This window comes from Vipera ursinii, assembly GCF_947247035.1.
Source record: "Vipera ursinii genome assembly, chromosome: 15".
Classification (NCBI taxonomy): domain Eukaryota; kingdom Metazoa; phylum Chordata; class Lepidosauria; order Squamata; family Viperidae; genus Vipera; species Vipera ursinii.
The window spans coordinates 4,705,386-4,724,080 of NC_139528.1; the positions used below are offsets into that span (position 1 = coordinate 4,705,386).

Sequence of the window (18,695 nt, forward strand, 5' to 3'; positions counted from 1 at the left end):
GGTGGTCTACGTGACGTGGACTCGACGCGCACGGAGAAATCCTCGCCCCGGCGACGGAAGGGAGCCACGTCGGCTTTTACCAGACGGGGAGATGCCCGTCCTGGCTAACTTGCAGGACTCGAAGGAAGACGGAGGAAGTGGCAGAGGTGGACCAAAGGGTTACGCAATGCCAGCTGGACGCCTGGCGTGTCCATCTGTCCAACGCAAGCCGGCCGCTGGGGAAGGCTCCCCGTTTCACCTGCTGGTGGGCAAACAGATTCAGCAGCTGCCCGCTGGGTGTTGTGCTTTTGTCATCCCGGGGTGCGTTTTGATTGCATTCCGATTTCTTTCGCCTCCCTCCGCCTCTAGGAATGAACAAGGGCAGCCGAGGGGCAGGAAGTTGGCGTTGCCAAGTTTGCCCAGTGGCCCTTGCGGTGTTTCGGATTTTTTTTTTTTCCCCAGCCGGGGATCAGCTTCTGCCGAATGAACCCAGCTTAGCTGCTTTTCTTCGATGTGGCTTGGGAGGGATGAAAGAGAGGAGAAAAAAAAAAAGGACTTATTTCTCGGGAATGTAGATAAGATAGCAACGGCGTGGTCCAGTCAAAAAAAAAAAATCAGTTTTTATTTTCTCATTCGTTGGCATTCCGGGCTCAAAGATTGCTGTGCCCAAGGAAGCAAGTATAGGTAGGACTACAACTCAGCCCCAAATTTCCATTGCTAAGCAAGTTCGGTGAGTCTTGCCTCATTGAACGACCTTGTTCGCCACCGTTGTTAAGCGAAACGCTGCGGTTGTTAATGAAATGATGCGGTTGTTACGTAAATCCTAGCTTCCTCCATTGACTTGCCGTGTCAGGAGCCATTGGGGAGGTTTGCAAATGGCCGTCACCTGGTCCTGGGTCAACGCAACTGTCCTAAATACACGCCAGTTGCCAAGCGCCTGAATTTTAATCCCATGACCAGAGGGAGGCTGCCGTCGTAACTTCAAACGGTCCCTAAACGAGGACTACCTGTATGCTGGCAGTGGGCAAATAGAAAGCTGAAAATGATGGGCCCCAAACCCCTTTGTTATCAAGCTACAATATTTGTTCTTGGAGGTGGGAAGTGGTCCTCTGGCAGTTGTGAAACTACAACTCCCAGCACCCAGAGCTACCAAAAAACTCCTGATTTAGTGGCTTTGCCTGGAGAGGAGCCGATTAACGGAAAGAATTTTTTTTTTTTGGCGGCTGCATCCAGCCAACTAACTCATCTGAAATTAAAATGGGGTTGAGAAGTTTGTGAGTTGTGTTGCTGTAGAAAACCTTAACTCTTGGCTGCTTCGGGGAACCAGAAGGTGGCTTGTGGGTTGGGTGGAATGCGTTAGGAGAACTCAGTCAGTGTAACTGGGCTTGCTAGTGAGGTAATCTGGCTTTGATGAGTTGTGTGAGTCCTCTGTTTGAGGTGTTGGAAAAGCAGGAGCTGATCTGATGGCTGAAGATTCAAAAGGGATTATCCAAACTGAATCTTTGAGAAACACAAAGTCTTTGGATTTGGCTAGAAACCAGAAGATGATGAGTTCTAGTCCCATTTTAGGCATGAAAGCCAGCTGGGTGACTTTGGGCCAATCACCAGGAGACGGGGAGTTCTAGTCCTGCCTTAGGCGTGAAAGCCAGCTGGGTGACTTTGGGCCAATCACCAGGAGACGGGGAGTTCTAGTCCCGCCTTAGGCATGAAAGCCGGCTGGGTGACTTTGGGCAAATCCCCAGGAGACGGGGAGTTCTAGTCCCGCCTTAGTCATGAAAGCCGTCTGGGTGACTTTGGGCCAATCACCAGGAGACGGGGAGTTCTAGTCCCGCCTTAGGCATGAAAGCCAGCTGGGTGACTTTGGGCCAATCACCAGGAGACGGGGAGTTCTAGTCCCGCCTTAGGCATGAAAGCCAGCTGGGTGACTTTGGGCCAATCACCAGGAGACGGGGAGTTCTAGTCCCGCCTTAGGCATGAAAGCCGGCTGGGTGACTTTGGGCAAATCCCCAGGAGACGGGGAGTTCTAGTCCCGCCTTAGTCATGAAAGCCGTCTGGGTGACTTTGGGCCAATCACCAGGAGACGGGGAGTTCTAGTCCCACCTTAGGCATGAAAGCCGTCTGGGTGACGCTGGGCCAATCACCAGGAGACGCGTTCTAGTTCTGCCTTATGCATGAATGTCGGCTGGGTGACTTTGGGCTAATCACCAGGAGACGGGGAGTTCTAGTCCCCCTTTAGACATGAAAGCCAAGTGGGTGACTTTGGGCCAATCAACTCAGCCACCGGGTGCTTGTTGTGGGAAAATAGAGCAGGAAGGAGTATGTATATTCATCCCCTTGAGTTATTTATGAGAATGATAAAGGTGGGAAATGAATGAATGAATGAATGAGGTTTGATGTGGACTACTTTGGGAAAGGCTGTGTTTTAAAAGCCCCATCACTTTGAAGGTAAAGGCAGTGACAGCCAGTTCCATGGCAAAATGTCACCTGCCGAATCAAAACAATGGCTGCAATTGAACCGACAATTAGAAGTGGAGCAGGGCTGATCTCCCCCCCCCCGTCCCCACTAAAATGGCTTAGCAAGGACTTGGCAAGCTTGCTGTAGTTTAACAGTGATTAGAATCAACTTTTCCCAAACTAGAATTCGGTGTTATATAATTCTCTTGTTTGCACAGGGAGAGCCAAACTCAGTCTGTGGCCAGCCCAGTTAAAAAGGAAAAAAAAATAATCTTAAAAATACCGTAATCTCTCTGTAAACTTGGCATTGTTCAATCGGTCGTTCCTGCAACAGCCACTAAGAACAGCAAAGTGAAAGGCAGAGCCACAGATCTGGAAGGGACCTTGGAGGTCTTCTAGTCCAACCCGTCACTCAAGCAGGAGACCTTACACCATCCAGTCTATTTTTGAAAACTGTCCCATTCCAGACAAATGGCTGTCCAGTCTCTTCCTAAAAACTTCCAGTTTTTAACTTCTGGAGTCAAACCGTTCCTCTGATTAATTGTTCTAACTGTCAGGACATTTCTCCTTAATTCCAGGTTGCTTCTCTCCTTGATTAATTTCCATCCGTTGCTTCTTGTCCTGCCTTCAGGCGCTTCGGAGAACAGGTTTATATATTTATATTTATTAAATTTTTATACCGCCCTTCTCCCGAAGGACTCAGGGCGGTGTACAGGGCAATAAATATCAAAATATACATATGTGGCAGCCCTTCAAATATTGAAAGACTACTATCATGTCCACCCTAGTCCTTCTTTTCACCAAACCCAATTCCAGCAGCCGTTCTTCATATATTTTAGCCTCCAGCCCCCTAATCATCTTCGTTGCTCTTCTCTGCACCTCTTTCTAAAGTCTCAACATCTTTTTTTATATCCTAGCAGCAAAAACAGGCCAAACAAACGATATCTCGGACCACTTCAAGCAGAACACAAGAGGCTCAATTTTTAGTGTAAGTACCACATCATACAAGTTGAGGACTAGTAAATTTATTAAGGCATCCTGTGCCTGAAATGACAGCCGATGTTCACAAATAAAGACAGACAGAGAAAATTGTAAACGTGATGCCCGGTGGCAGAATATAAGTGCAAAAAAAACTAAATAAAAGTTACAGACTACTGTTTATATATGCAAAATTCAAAAGCAGAATATAAGTGCAAAAAATAAAATAAAATATAGACTGCTGCTGTCCTCTATATATGGAAAATTCAAAAGTAGGCATCACAAACGCTGTGCCCATTGTTGGCAGATTCCCTAACTGTGCTTTGCTGATCTTTTTTTTTTCTTTTTTTAAATATATACAATGTTTATTATACGTTTAAAGAGAAGGATAAAAAACTGTTACAAACTAATGTAAAGTAAGGAAGAAAAATAGAAAAGAAAAAAGTCAAAGAGGAAGGACAAAAGTGCGAGAAAGGAAAAAAAGGAACAGCTAAATAGCAAAAAGAAATCGAAGAGAAAGCTGAAAGTGTAAGAAAGAAAAAAAAGAAAAATAGGGGGAAAAATCAAAGAGAGAACTGCAAAAAAAAAAGGAAAAACGGTAAAAGCAAAAAAATTTTTTAATCCCATTTATATCCCGCCCTTCTCCGAAGACTCATTAAAATTAAAAAAGAAATTAAAATTAAAATTAAAATTAAAAAAGAAATAACTCAAAGAGGAAGCTGAAAGTTCAAGAAAGGGGGAAAAAATAAGAGAAACACAGGAGAGAAATAAAAAAAGATATAAATATTCTCCACAGCAGTTCCAATATTCTTTGTAGCAGTTATAAATACAATTATCAACTGACCTCTATAAAGTTACCTCCTGATTCTCTTCTTTCTATAAACAAGCCTGTCTAATCATCAAAGCCATAAATCACACATTCATTCCCCCCCCCCCCATTTTCACCCAAAAACTCTGTAAGGGCTTTTCTTTCAGGCCAACCCAATACGTAGGTTGGTTGAATTCACACAAACGCTGGACCGGGTCAGTGAAAAAACTGACCAATCTCCACGGCTCAAAGTGCTCCATTCGGCTAGCTGAACAAAGCTTGTTCACCGGTGCGCAGGTGGGGCTTAGTTTTGGAAGTGTGTGTGTGTGTGTGTGTCAAGTTTTGGGTCCATTTATGATTCACTGGATTGTGTGAATCCATACCCGAGTGTATTCCGTGAACCCAGCCATTTTGTAATGCTGGCTTGGAACCCACAGAAAGGAGAAAATAAAAATAAAAATAAAAAAGTGACTCGTTGTAATAGAAGCGATGTAAACATGACCAGCAAAATTGGCTCACCTGGGACAACAAAGTCAGGTTTACATTCTATGCTTGTGGACGTGTGTGAAACTGATCCTTGCTGTGCCGCAAACCAAGTTATATCATTGGTGAAAATCATATCACAGCCCAGCCGCCCGGTTTACAGAATGACAGAGCGGGAAAGGACCTTTGTAGGTCATCTAGTCCAACCCCCTACTCAGGCAGGGGACCCTATACTGTTTCTGACAAGTGGCTGTCTGGTCTCTTCTTAAAAACTTCCCAGCCACGCCTTCCAGAGGCGAGTTGTTCCGCTGGTTGATTGTTCTCACCGTCAGAAAACGTCTCGTGTCTAGGTTTATTTCTACATCCACCGTTCAGCATTTTCAGATAAGGCCTCCCCGTGTTTTGATATATGGATGATGGGTCTCACTTTGCAGGCCTACGAGACCCGGATCTATCAATCAAGTCTCGTTTAAATGGAGGGGGGGTGAAGCATGAAAAAAAGACTGCAGAAGGATATTCGTTTATAATCAGCAGATGTTGGCCATAGTTTTCTCCTCTGGCGCACAACAGGTTGTGTTTCTAAGTTTGGACTCTCTACAACGTCGTTCGACAGCTTCACGTCCGAGCCGTCTCCTCGTTCGGCGTTGTCTTCTGTTGAGGTTTTGTTGCAAACCCGTTTGAGGTGTCCCAGAAAAAGAGGGTCCTAGAGCTGGTTATAGGGAATAGGATGCTAAGGTGATGGGGTGGGGGGGTTGGCGAGGAGGGTCTTGATTTTTGCCTCTTAGCGTTGGTCTTTGAAGTGCTCAAACTTCTCCGAGGACAGGAGAACTTTCATTTGCAGTTTGTCTTCTTCATTGGGTTTGGACCTTGAGAAGGAAAGGATGGAGAGAGAGAGAGGATTCATAGAAGGAGAAGCCATCATAGGTGATCGGGGCTAACACCATCAACCTTGGTCACATGAAGATGTATGGACAACTCTTAGGATGATTCTGGGAGCTGAAGTCCACACACCTTCTCCTAGGAAGCAGCTAGGATGAAGCTCAATTTGAGAAGCACAGGCCACATCTAAGGCAGGGATGGTCCACCAATTCCCAAACCTTCACGCAGCCCTTTTGCTGCTGAGGGCTCCCCTCCGAAATTCAACCGCATAATGGTTAAAAAGTGCCGGCCTTAACATTTTGCAACAGGGTAGAGCTGAAAACTCGGGTTTAGATCGTAACATTCCCTTTCTGTGGTTTGGAAAAACGAGCGGGACCTTTCATATCGCCGCCCCTAAAAAAAGGGGGGGGGAGGAAAAAAAAACCCAGCCCAGTCTCCATCTGTCATGCAACCACCCCCCATTTCACCTCTTCCCCAAAGGCCCCCCACCAACCCTTTCTTCCCGCAAGAGGTTTCCCACGTTCGCAGAAACCCGTTCGGTACCCACCCTCTTTCGACTTGCTCGATCGTCTCCGGCAGGGGTGCGTTCCGGGTCTCCGGCAGGAAGCAGGTGACGATGCCAGACAGGATGGGGGCCGTGCCGTAGATGATCAGGGGCAGCGCTGGGAAGAACTCCCCACTCATCCTCACCAAGGGGGCGGCCATGCTCCCTATCCGAGCCATGGTGCCCCCCAGACCCATTCCAGATTGCCTTTGAGGGAGGGGGAAAAAAACAGGTCAGCCCTCGCCACCGCTTTGAATCAGGATCAGCTTCTTATCCCAAAGGTGCCTTTTTTTTCCCAGGAGCCGACTGGACTTTCTTGTTCTTTCTTTGAAGAAGCTTCTCCTCCAAGAAGCTTCTTCAGCTCTGACCGGAAGGATTTATGCTCCTTGCAGACTGCTGGTCATTTGCATCCTTTTAGAGAGTCGTTGAGGCCACTTGTGGGTTTATCTGTGTCTTCAGGGTCATTTGAGTGGTGCCAAAATGGGAGTGGAAGACGGTCCTTTCAGCAGTTCCAAGAAGGCTCCCTGTCCATTTGCACCACTCAGCTGACCCTGAGGACACCGATAAACCTCCAAGTGGCCTCAACGGCTCTCTAAAAGAAGGCAAATGACCAGTTTGTTTTTCTTTGAAGACGTTTTGCTTCTCCTCCAAGGAGATTCTTCAGCTCTGACCGGATGGTGGGGAATGGAAGGATTTATACTCCTTGCAGACTGCTGGTCATTTGCCTTCTTTTAGAGAGTCGTTGAGCCCACTTGGAGGTTTCTTGGCTGCAGCATGTTTTCTGCCCCGGGTCCCTTCACTCAAGATGAAACGCAAAAATGCAAAAAATAGTCTGCATTTTTTTTTCTGCAGCCAAGAAGGCTCCACACCCATTTGCACCGCTCAGGTGACCCTGAGGGCGCAGGTCAACCTCCAAGTGGCCTCAAGGACTGTCTCAAAGAATGCAAATGACCAGCGGTCTGCAAGGAGTATAAATCCTTTCCGTTCCCCACCATCCAGTCAGAGCTGAAGAAGCTTCTTGGAGGAGAAGCAAAAGGCCTTCAAAGAAAAACACGGAAGTCCCGTTGCCTCCAGAAAAAGCATCTTTGGGATAAGCACAGAATAGAATAGAGCCGGAAGGGACTTTGGAGGTCTTCTAGTCTAACCCCCTGGTCCAATAAGAGATCCTGTACCCATTCCAGACAAATGGCTGTCCAGCCTCTTCTTAAAAACCTCCAGTGATGGAGCAACCCCAACCTCTGGTGGCAAGCCGTTCCGCTGGTTAATCGTTCTCACTGTTAGGAAATTTCTCCTTAATTCTAGGTTGTTTATCTCCTTGATGAGTTTCCATCTGTTGCTTCTTGTCTTCAGGTGCTTTGGAGAAGAGCTTGACTCCCCCTGCTTCACTCACCTGATGATAGTTGGGAAAAGTTCTCCAGAAAAGATATAGGCACAATTGAACGAAGCTGCCAAAGATCCCTTGCCAAATACAGCAAATATCATCCTCAGAGTGTTCAGATCTAAAAAAAAGATAAGAAAGTCACAATAAAGGGACAACATTTCTACTTTGCTCTCACGGAAGAACAGTGTTTTGTTGTTGTTGTTGGGTGGTTGTTTTTTTTTTTTTGCACTTCCGCTTTTAAAAATTCCACGGCGTTTACTTTTGCCCCTAAACTGGGTACCTCAAAAAATGAGAAGTACATATTTGATTTCAGATGTGATCACAGCGGCAAGAATTGTATTTGCACAATACTGGAAGAACGAAGAAATAATGGGGAAAAAAATACTAGACTGTGCGGCAATGGGCACTTATTTTAAGGTTGGAATTAAAAAGAAACAGAATATTTTCTTATCGGAAGCCAGCTGGGATGGTCGCAAATGACTCCAGGATTCTGCAACCATCATTCAAACCCAATGTTGGTAAGGGCCTGAATTTTGATCATGTACTTATGAGGACGCTGCGAAGTGTCATAAGTGCGAGGACCAGGTGTAAGTCCCCTTTTTTTTCCAGGGTCATTGTAACTTTGAATGGTCGCTAAATGAACCGTGGTAAGCTGAGGACCAGCTGCCAGAAAGGGAAGGAATTCCACCGTCCTGTCTACTCCTGGTGGTACCCTTACCGTGCGGAACAAAGATGTTAGCCAAGATGCACAGTCCAGCCATGATCAGCGAGAGCGCTTGGGAGAACCGTCGGCCCACATACGTGATGGTGAGCACCGAGATGAATTTGGAGGGAATGTCGACCGCCCCAAACACCAGCTGAGCCAGGTAGATGTTGAAATTGAAATTCTGCAGGTCCATGGCCAACCCATAATAAGCAAAGCTGGTGGCAAACCTAGAATGGGCGGAGAGAATTGGAAAGCTTGACACACGCACACCCCAAAGCCATTATTTTCTGGGGGGAAAATCTGGAACCTTTCCCCCTAGGGATCATAGAATCCTAAGGGCGGAAGGCACCTCAGCGGTCTTCTAGTCCACCCTTTCCTCAAGGCAGGAGACCTTAAACCATCCCAGTCAAGTGGCTGCACAATTTCTTCTTACAATCTTCCAGGGATGGAGCACCCATAACTTCAGGAGGCAGGGAGTTCCACTGATTAATTGTTCTCCCTGTCAGGAAATTCCTCCTTAGTTCCAGGTTGCTTCTCTCCTTGGTCAGTTTCCACCCGTTGCTTCTTGTCCTGCCTTCGGGCGCTTTGGAGAACAATTTATTTATTTATTTATTTATTTATTTATTAGTTTTTATAAACCGCCCTTCTCCCGAGGGACTCGGGGCGGTGTACAGAGGAAGGGAAGGTATACAGACCGAACAATAAAATAATAAGAAACACTAATGCACACAAACTGGGACCCCAATTAACGCTATCATGCCAGGCCAGCCTGCTGGAACAAAAAAGTTTTTAAGTCGCGACGGAAGGTACGGAGGCTGCCCCTGGACGGCGGTGCCTCCGAAAGATTCACACCAAAGGAGACGCTGGACAATGGAGGCGACGGCCCGAGCCACCTCCTCGAGACACCTTGATCGGAGACGGCAACACCAGGGGCATGACACCAGGGACTCCCGTACCTCTGGGAGACCACGCTCTGGACGGTCCTCAATCAATAGGCCGGGAGCAACGCCCAGAGGATCAGGGAGAGAACTGTTTGGGGCGGCTGAACCACCGGAGCTGACGCCAATTAATGGATCCCTCCATCCTGCCTTCTGCCCACTCTCACCCATCTTTGCCCATTCTCTCCCCACAGGACATAACGGGCCTGGGTGCTAGCCACAGTGGCAGAGTGGCTGGGCCTTACACCTGCTACCCCATAGAGGTGAGAGCTCTATGGGGTATGCCTCACCCAGAGTACGTTCTGGACCACCTCCGGAAGCAGAGACACAACCCATCGTGAGAGGATGAGGAGTGGCCTGCTTCTGGGGGTTCGCCCGGCCAAGTGGCAGTGGCAGGGCGACGATCCAGATACGCACCTACCCGACTCGACCCTCCTGCAAATTCACCATCCGGGGGACAGCCTTCCCGGAACCACCTGTGACTATGCTCGTTCAATACTCTAGCATAGCACTGCACGCCCTCAGGGGTTCCCCACTCTCCTGGGTGCGACCCGCCTGCATCACATCCAATCTTGATGACGGACCCAACCACTGGGCCTCTGAGAGATGGCCAGGCAGGGTCAGGGGCCTCCAGCATAAGCCCAACAAGAGGCCCCTGATTAAGTTCTTAGTTAAGTTTTTTGTGGGGTTAGGGAGGGGGGAGGGAGGAGACTATGGTTGTGCGGGAAAGGCACGCCTTCCAGCCACCATAACGCATGCCAGGCCCACGGCCGTTCGCGACGGCGTACAACGAGGACCAGTCGCCGATAACACCCAGTGGCGTACTGACAAACGTCCCATCCCTAGGATGGTGGGGAATGGCAGAAGGTGCACAGACAGAGGGCCGTATCGTCACCGGGAGTGTCATCTCCGCTCTGTACAGGCGGTGAGACGCTCCGACCCTCTGTTCTCCCCCGGAGGACCCGGGAGCAAAGGTGCGCACCCTCCCATGCTAAGGCTGGTCTACCTGAATGCAAGGTCCGCAGCTAACAAAGCTCACCTCATTCGTGACCTAGTGGAGAGTGAGCATGCGGACCTGGCCTGCATCACGGAAACCTGGCTGGGCCCAGAGGGGGGTGTTCCTCTGGTAGACCTCTGCCCGCCAGGTTTCCAGGTACTGCACCAGCCCCGGGCTCATGGGAGGGGCGGGGGAGTGGCAGTTATCATCAGGGAATCCCTTAGCCCGCGAGAGACCACCGTCCCTCAGATGGTCGGGTGTGAGTCTCTCCTACTGAGATTCGGCCCAGGGGCGCAGTTGGGTCTGCTGCTGGCGTACCTACCACCTAATCGTGCAGCGGCGGCCCTACCCGAGCTACTCGATGTCCTCTCAGGGTTGGTGGTTGAATTCCCAAGACTCATGGTCTTGGGCGACTTTAATCTACCGTCCCTGGGAGGATCGTCCGAACTGGCTCGGGAGTTCATGGCTTCCATGACGGCCATGGACCTGCTGCAAATAATTTCTGGGCCGACTCATGAGAGAGGCCACAACCCAGACTTGGTGTTCTTGTCTGGACGGTGGCGTGATGATGTCGGTGGGGGTGCCACAACTATTACGCCCCTGTCATGGACCGATCACCACCTCCTGCGGCTAGACTTCCCCCTTGCCACCCCCCACCGTGGGTGCACGGTGCCAGTCAGATGGTACCGCCCTAGGCGCCTAATGGACCCTGATAAGTTCCAGGCAGCGCTTAGGGACTCGCATGCACCCCCTGCTCACAGCTCGGCAGAAGCCTTAGTGGAAGCCTGGGAAAAGGCAGCCACGGAGGCTCTGGACCGAGTTGTACCCTTGCGGCCTCTGACCCGGCGCAGATCCCAGCGAGCCCCATGGTTCACCGAGGAGCTCCGGGAGATGAAGCGTCGGAGACGGGGCCTAGAGAGCCGTTGGAGGTCCAGTCGATCCGAATCCGACCGATTGCGACTAAGAATCCTCACCAGGTCTTATCTCGCTGCGATAAGGGTGGCAAAATCCAACTACTTTTCCACCCTCATCGCGTCCGCAGATAATCGCCCGGCTGCCTTGTTCAGGGTGACTCGCTCCCTATTAAACCAAGAGGTGAGGGAGGAACCCTTGCAGGGTCGAGCCGAGGAATTTGGTCAATATCTGCTGGATAAAATCGCTCGGATTCGAACTGGTCTGGACTCCAACTGGGCTGAGATGGAAGAACAAGACATGGACAGTCTTGTCGACGTCATCTGGGAAGAATTTGATCCTGTAACTCCTAAGGAAGTGGACAGGATTATGAGAAGGTTGAGCTCCTCCACATGCTTACTGGACCCGTGCCCTTCCTGGCTGGCCTATACAGCTCGAGAGGCGACACGAGGCTGGTTCCTAGCGGTCATCTCTGCTTCTCTGAGTGAGGGTCACTTCCCCACCGCCTTGAAGGAGGCGGTGGTGAGACCTCTCCTCAAGAAGCCCACCTTGGACCCATCCTCTTTGAATAACTTTCGTCCAGTCTCCAATCTTCGCTTCCTTGCGAAGGTTGTTGAGAGCGTGGTGGCGCACCAACTTCCTCAGATCCTGGATGAAGCGGTTTATCTAGACCCGTACCAATCGGGTTTCAGGCCGGGCTACAGCACGGAGACGGCATTGGTCGCTCTGATGAATGATCTCTGGAGAGCCCGGGACAGGGGCCATTCCTCTGTCCTAGTCTTATTAGACCTCTCGGCGGCTTTCGATACCATCGACCATGGTATCTTGCTGCGACGCCTCAGGGGACTGGGAGTGGGAGGCACGGTTCTACGTTGGTTCTCCTCCTTTCTCCAGGGTCGCTCGCAGTCGGTGCTGACAGGGGGACAGAGGTCGACCCCGAGGCCTCTCGCTTGCGGAGTCCCTCAGGGGTCGGTCCTCTCGCCTCTCCTGTTCAACATCTACATGAAACCGCTGGGTGAGATCATTCGCAGTTTTGGAGTAGGGTACCATCAGTATGCTGATGACACCCAGCTTTTTATCTCAACTCCTAACAATATCAGTGATGCCCTAGACGTGATGTCCCGCTGCCTGAAAGCGGTCCGGGAATGGATGGGGAGAAACAGGCTTCAACTGAACCCGGACAAGACTGAATGGCTGTACGTACCGGCAAGCCAGGAGAGTCAGAACGTCCCACTGCTTAACATTGGGGACAAGTTACTTCCCCCGGCTGATAGGGCCCGCAACCTGGGTGTCCTCCTAGACTCGCAGCTCTCCCTGGAAGACCACATTGGAGCTGTGACCAAGGGGGCCTTCTCCCGGGTTCGACTAGTTCGCCAACTACGGCCTTATCTAGACCTGGATTCCTTACGTACAGTCACCCATGCCCTTGTGACATCTCGCCTAGACTATTGTAACGCTCTCTACATGGGGCTGCCCTTGAGATCCACTCGGAAGCTTCAACTGGTGCAAAGTGCGGCGGCACGGACACTCTTGGGAGCCTCCCGATACTCCCATATCACACCTCTCCTCCGTGCGCTGCACTGGCTTCCGGTTGCCTTCCGTGTGAAGTTCAAGGTGCTAACAATGACATTCAAAGCCCTACATGGCATGGGTCCGGACTACCTGCGGGAGCACCTTCTGCCGATGTCAGCACCCCACCGTCCTGTGCGCTCCCACAGAGAGGGCCTCCTCAGGGTGCCACCGCTCAAGGAATGTCGGCTGGTGGCCCCCAGGGGGAGGGCATTCTCAGTGGGTGCGCCAGCCCTCTGGAACACCTTACCTACCGAAATCCGGATGGCCCCTGACCACTCTTCTCTGTGACAACTCCCCAAATATTGAAAGACAGCTTTCATGTTGCCCAATTCTTCTCTTCAATAGGCTGGACGTACCTAGCTCTCCCTCAAGTGTCCATCGTACGATTTAGCGTCTGGTCCCCATCTCTGTGGCTGTTCCAAAAGTGCTTTTCCAAAAGGCAACTGGACTTTGGGAAAACAGGATCCAGTTGTCTCCTGGAAAAAGCACCACTGCGACCTGGATGAGGGAAGAATCTCCACCGACATCTTTGCTGTTGTTCTCCGCACGCTTTTTAGGACCTCAGCGTCTTTTCTATGGCTTGGTGACCAGAACGGGATCCAGCGTTCCAAATGTACAAATAGCCAGGTTTGAAGGAGAAAGAAGCCGGCGATCCGGGGAAGAGCAAGGAGCAGGGGAGAAATATCTCTTACCAAAAAAAGCTGACCCCGAAGGAAATTTTACGCATGGCCGGCGTCCGGACCAAATCGGCCATGCTGTGGCTGGATTTGGTGGAAGAACCCTCAGACCGCATGCTGGCTTTCAAAAGCTGCAGAGAAGGAGAATACAGACCCCGTGGGTCAGTGCAGGATTTGGTCCATCCCTGAAGGAGCAAAGCGAACTGCGGAAAATCCTTTGGGATTCTTGGAACGAGAATCGGTAAATTGTTTGTCCCAAAGAATGCTATTATACCTCTGTGGCTTTCTCCTTTATTGACTATTGGGGAAACTTTCCTCCAGAGTGCAAGAGAGCAGACAGAATGATAGAGTCATAAAATGATAGAATGATAGAGTCATAGAATGATAGAGTCATAGAGTCATAGAATGATAGCCATAGCCATAGAATGATAGAGTCAGAATGATAGAATCATAGAATGATAGAGTCATAGAGTCAGAATGATAGAATCATAGAATGATAAAATGATAGTCATAGAATGATAGAGTCATAGAATCATCAAATCATAGAGTCATATAGTCATAGAATCATAGAATTGTAGTGTCATTTAGCCAGTCATAATCATAATCATGGAATCATTGAATCGTAGTCAATAATAATCATTTAATTTTATTTCAACCTGTATATATTGTACTGTTTTAATTTGCCCTGTAAACCGCCCTGAGTCCCTCAGGAAAAGGGCGGTATATAAATCGAAATAAATAAATAAATAAATAAATAAATAAATAAATAAATAAATAAATAAATAAATAAATAAATAAATAGTCATAGAGTCATAGAATCATAAGAGTCGTAGAATCATAACCATAGAATTATAGTCATGGAATCAGAATCACAGAGTCATATAGTCAGTCATAATCATAATCATGTAATCATCAAATCATAGTCATAAAATCACAGAATCACAGAGTCATAGTCATAGATTGATAGAATCAGTCATATAGTCAGAGAATCGTAGTCATCGAATCATCAAATCATAGAGTAGTAGAACTGTAGTCATAGAATCATAGACATATATTCAGTCAGATCATAAGAAAAATCATAGAATCTTAGAATTAGAATCATAGTCATAGAATTATAGTCATAGAAATAGAATAATAGAGTCATGTAGTCAATCACTGAATCATAGTCAGAATCAGAATCATAGTCATAGGATCATCAAATCATAGTCATAGAGTCATAGAATCATAGAGTCATAGAATCATAGAGTCATAGAATCATAGAGTCATACAGCCTTAGGGTCATAAATAATGAAAACCAGATAAATCGCTTTTTTCATTGCCATTGTAATTTAGAACAGTCCCTAAATGAACTGTTGTAAGTCGAGGACTATAGGTATTGTATGTCAAGACAACTGGACACAAGGACAGGTTTTTTTCCCCTCAGGTATTTCACTCTGCTGAATTCCTAATTCTCACACTGCTGCGTAATGTCCATTAACCCACGTAGCATGGCTGTCGTCCTGCCATATATCCCTCCTATTATCTTCTTTGCTCCTTCTTTTATTGGTATTATTATAATTATGATTTAAGACTTAAACTTCAAGACGCTTCTTAGTATTAATATTAGTAGTATTGGTATTTTATAAGGAAGATGATATTGCTTTGCGTGCCCACCGAGAGCTTCCGCACCAGAGACAAAGTCCTTGGCTTGTCTAATCACACTTCGTCAAGCAAAGCGTTCAGTTCCGTTCGGCCCTTCTCGATTCTGCATCGTAGGGCCAACTTCCCTAAAAATTCATCACCCGGCCTTGGAAAGTACGGATTTCCCCCATTTTGCAAAAGGGGCTGAGGTGGGACAATCTGGCCTCGTACCTCCACGCTGAGTTTATTCCCCTCCTCCCTCTTCCCGTTGATCCAGGCAGCCTTCTTCAGCCCTTTCACCGCCTTCTCCTGATTCCCCGAAATGGCCAGCCAGCGGGCAGATTCGGCGAAAAACCTGCAGGAGACAAACCCCAGTCAGGACGGTCACTTGTCTGAAATGGGATAGGGTTTCCAGCCTGGGCAGGGGGTTGGACTAGATGTCCTCCCAGGTCCCTTCCAACTTTTATTATTATTATTATTATTATTATTATTATTATTATTATTATTATTATTATTATTATTATTATTATTATTATTCCAGTGAGGAAAATAGAATATTTCTTTTTCTTTCTTTCTTTCCCCCCCCCCCACCTACCAGGAATAGAGGAAGAAGATGAAGTAAGGGAGGGAGACGGCCAGCTGCAGCCAGCGCCAGTCACGGATGAGATACGCCACGCCAGCCAGGATGAACTGCCCACTTGTGTAGCTGTAGCCGTTGATTGTGCCAACGATGGCCCGGTATTTGCTGGGAATCCATTCCATGCCTGTAAAAAAAGACACAACGTAAAATACTACAGGTAATCCTAGGCTTATGACCACAACTGTTGCGCTCTCTCTCTCTCTCTCTCTCTCTCTCTCTCTCTCTCTCTCTCTCTCTCTCTCTCTCACTCTCTCTCTCCATCTCTATCTTATCTATCTATCCATCTGCATCTCTATCTTTATCTATCCATCTCTCTCTCTCTCTCTCATCTCTCTCTCTCTCTCTCTCTCTGTATCTCTATCTATCTATCTATCTATCCATCTATCTATCTGTCTATCTATCTATCTATCTATCTATCTATCTATCTATCTATCTATCTATCTATCTATCTATCTATCTATCTATCCATCTATCCATCTATCCATCTATCTATATCTATATATCTATATCTATATCTATATCTATATCTATATCTATATCTATATCTCTATAGGTAAAGGTAAAGGTAAAGGTAAAGGTTCCCCGGCACATGCGTGCTAGTCGTTTCCGACTCTAGGAGCCGGTGCTCATCTCCGTTTCAAAGCCGAAGAGCCAGCGCTTGTCCGAGGACATCTGTAATAATGCCGCTTGGGGGGTGTATGAAAGCCCTAATAAGCAGGCATATACATAGAATGAAGGCTACTGCTAAGCTTGTAAGCCGCTCTGAGTCTTCAGAGAAGGGCGGGATATAAATGGAATTAAAATAATAAATAAATAAATAAAATGACTAGACGCCAAAGGCGCACGGAACGCTGTTACCTTCCCACCGTGGTGGTCCCTATTTTTCTACTTGCATTTTTACATGCTTTCGAACTGCTTGGTTGGCAGAAGCTGGGACGAGTAACAGGTGCTCACTCTGTTACGCGGCACTCGGGATTCGACCCACCAAACTGCCGACCTTCTGATCGACAAGCTCAGCATCCTAACCCACTGAGCCACCGCGTCCCCTATATTCAATACAAAGCAGTTATTTTTTAACAAAAAATGTGTAACTTCCCCTCAAACCATGTCTTACACTTTAAAAGAAAAAACAAATGTGTGTATGTATTGTGAATAATTTTCTGGTGTGCCACAGAATAACTGCTGCATTAAATATTCTGCCACAGATCTCCCCCCCAAAAGGTTGAGCGCTGCTGATTGAGAAAGGAATGGAAAAGGAAAAATGGATTTTGGAAAAACAAGAGGAGCAAAAGGTTTGGGGGGGCTTTGACTGGGTCATTGGGGGAGAGAGAGAGAGAGAAAGAGAGAGAGAGAGAGAGAAAGAGAGAGAGAGAGAGAGAGAGAGAGAGAGAGAGAGAGAGAGAGAGAGAGAGAGAGAGAGAGAGAGATGCCCGAGACTCACAGAGAGAAACGGAGTTGAGGGAGATGCCCGACATCGCCATGCCACACAGGAAACGGAGGACGCAGTAAATGGAGAAGTTGGGCACAAAGGCGGTGACAGCTCCGGCCACGCCCATCTGCAGGTAGCACCAAATGATCAGGGATCTCCTGCCAAACCTTTAAGAAACAGACATTAGTCACGTTTCGATCTGTGACTGGAAATTTTGACTTTTTCAGGTAGTCCTCGACTTACAAGAGTTCATTTAGTGACTTCAAAGTTACAACGGCTCTCCAAAAGGGACCTATGGCCATTTTTCACACTTACGACCATTGCAGCATCCCCGGGGTCACCTGATCAGAATTCAGATGCTTGGCAACTGACTCATATTTATGACAGGTTGCCGTGTCTTGTGGTCACATGATCCCCTTTTGTGACCTTCTGACAAGCAAAGTCAGTGGGGAGGCCAGATTGACTTAACAACTGTATTACTAACTTAATGTCAATTTCTGCCTGAGCAGGGGGCTGGACTAGAAGACCTCCAAGGTCCCTTCTAGCTTCTGTTCTGTTCTGTTCTATTCTATTCTATTCTATTCTATTCTATTCTATTCTATTCTATTCTATTCTATTCTATTCTATTCTATTCTATTCTATTCTATTCTATTCTATTCTATTCTATTCTATTCTTCCCATAGATCTAGATTCTACCCCCACTTTATAGCCTAAGAAACTAGTGGCGGGGGGGGGTGTCCCTTCTGACCCTCTTTCTGCATCCATTATGCCGCTGAGGGCTCAGCTGCCTCTTATCTTTCTCTTGGTCAGCATCTCTTCACCCCGTCTCCCAAGGTCTTCTGCACATACCATTACGCCCATTCCTGGTCCAGGACACTAACCCCTGCACCACGCTGCCTCTCCCTGCTCACCTGTCTGAGAGATTTCCAATCAGGAGCGATCCAATCAATACGCCAGCCATGTAAATGGATTGAGCCATTTGCCTCAGTGACCGAGATTCGCACACCAGATTCCACTGGAAAATAATTGGGGAGGGAAGGTTGCAGGGCAGAGAACAGCAAAACCATTGAGAATTTTTGCGGATCTCAAGTCGCATCTAATCAGGCCTCATTGCAATGCTGGCTGGGGAATTCTGGGAGTGGACGTCCACCCATCTTAAAGCAAGCTGGCTGGGGAATTCTGGGACTTGAAGTCCACCCACCTTAAAGTTGCTAAACACTAGGAAATAGCAGTCTGGGGACATTTAAAGTTTTCTCATCCCTTTCAAATGGAAAGAAAAAGCTTCTTTCTCACCTCACTGACTATCGTGTTGCTGAACAAGCTCCTGTCGTAAGTCCAACCATCCTCACACGCTTCGGTGTCAAATACAGTCTGGTTGCCAAGACTCGCATTCGGGTCCAGGAGCCGCCACTGTGGGGCCACGAAACGCCGGCATTGCTCAGGCTGTCGGTTCGTGTCCATCGGGATGGAGATCCTCAGGAGCTGATCGACGCCCAAATTTCCCACCGTGCCGTTGCCTTGACGAGTGGCATTGGAGACGACGCGAATTTGGCAGTGATGCTGTGGGATGCCGGCTGTGAAATTCTGCAGGAGGTTCTGACTGGCCAGCATCATCAGAGGGATGGCGAGGAAGGTGACCATCATCATTTGGAAACGGCCCATCCCTCCTACATTGTCCAAAATATCAGCAAAAGTCAT

General features: G+C 48.0%; 1 protein-coding gene across 1 annotated transcript; it reads right to left on the minus strand.

Annotated features, from left to right (window-relative positions):
* Positions 1 to 5,483: 5,483 nt before the first annotated feature.
* LOC310647485 (solute carrier family 22 member 6-A-like) lies at positions 5,484 to 18,695 on the minus strand (the record flags this gene model as incomplete). Its single annotated transcript, XM_083374799.1, has 10 exons — positions 5,484 to 5,568; positions 6,129 to 6,332; positions 7,516 to 7,624; positions 8,225 to 8,439; positions 13,324 to 13,439; positions 15,160 to 15,283; positions 15,524 to 15,692; positions 17,010 to 17,164; positions 17,909 to 18,012; positions 18,291 to 18,695. The coding sequence occupies 10 exons, from the start codon at positions 18,693 to 18,695 to the stop codon at positions 5,484 to 5,486; spliced, it is 1,686 nt and encodes a 561-aa protein (XP_083230925.1).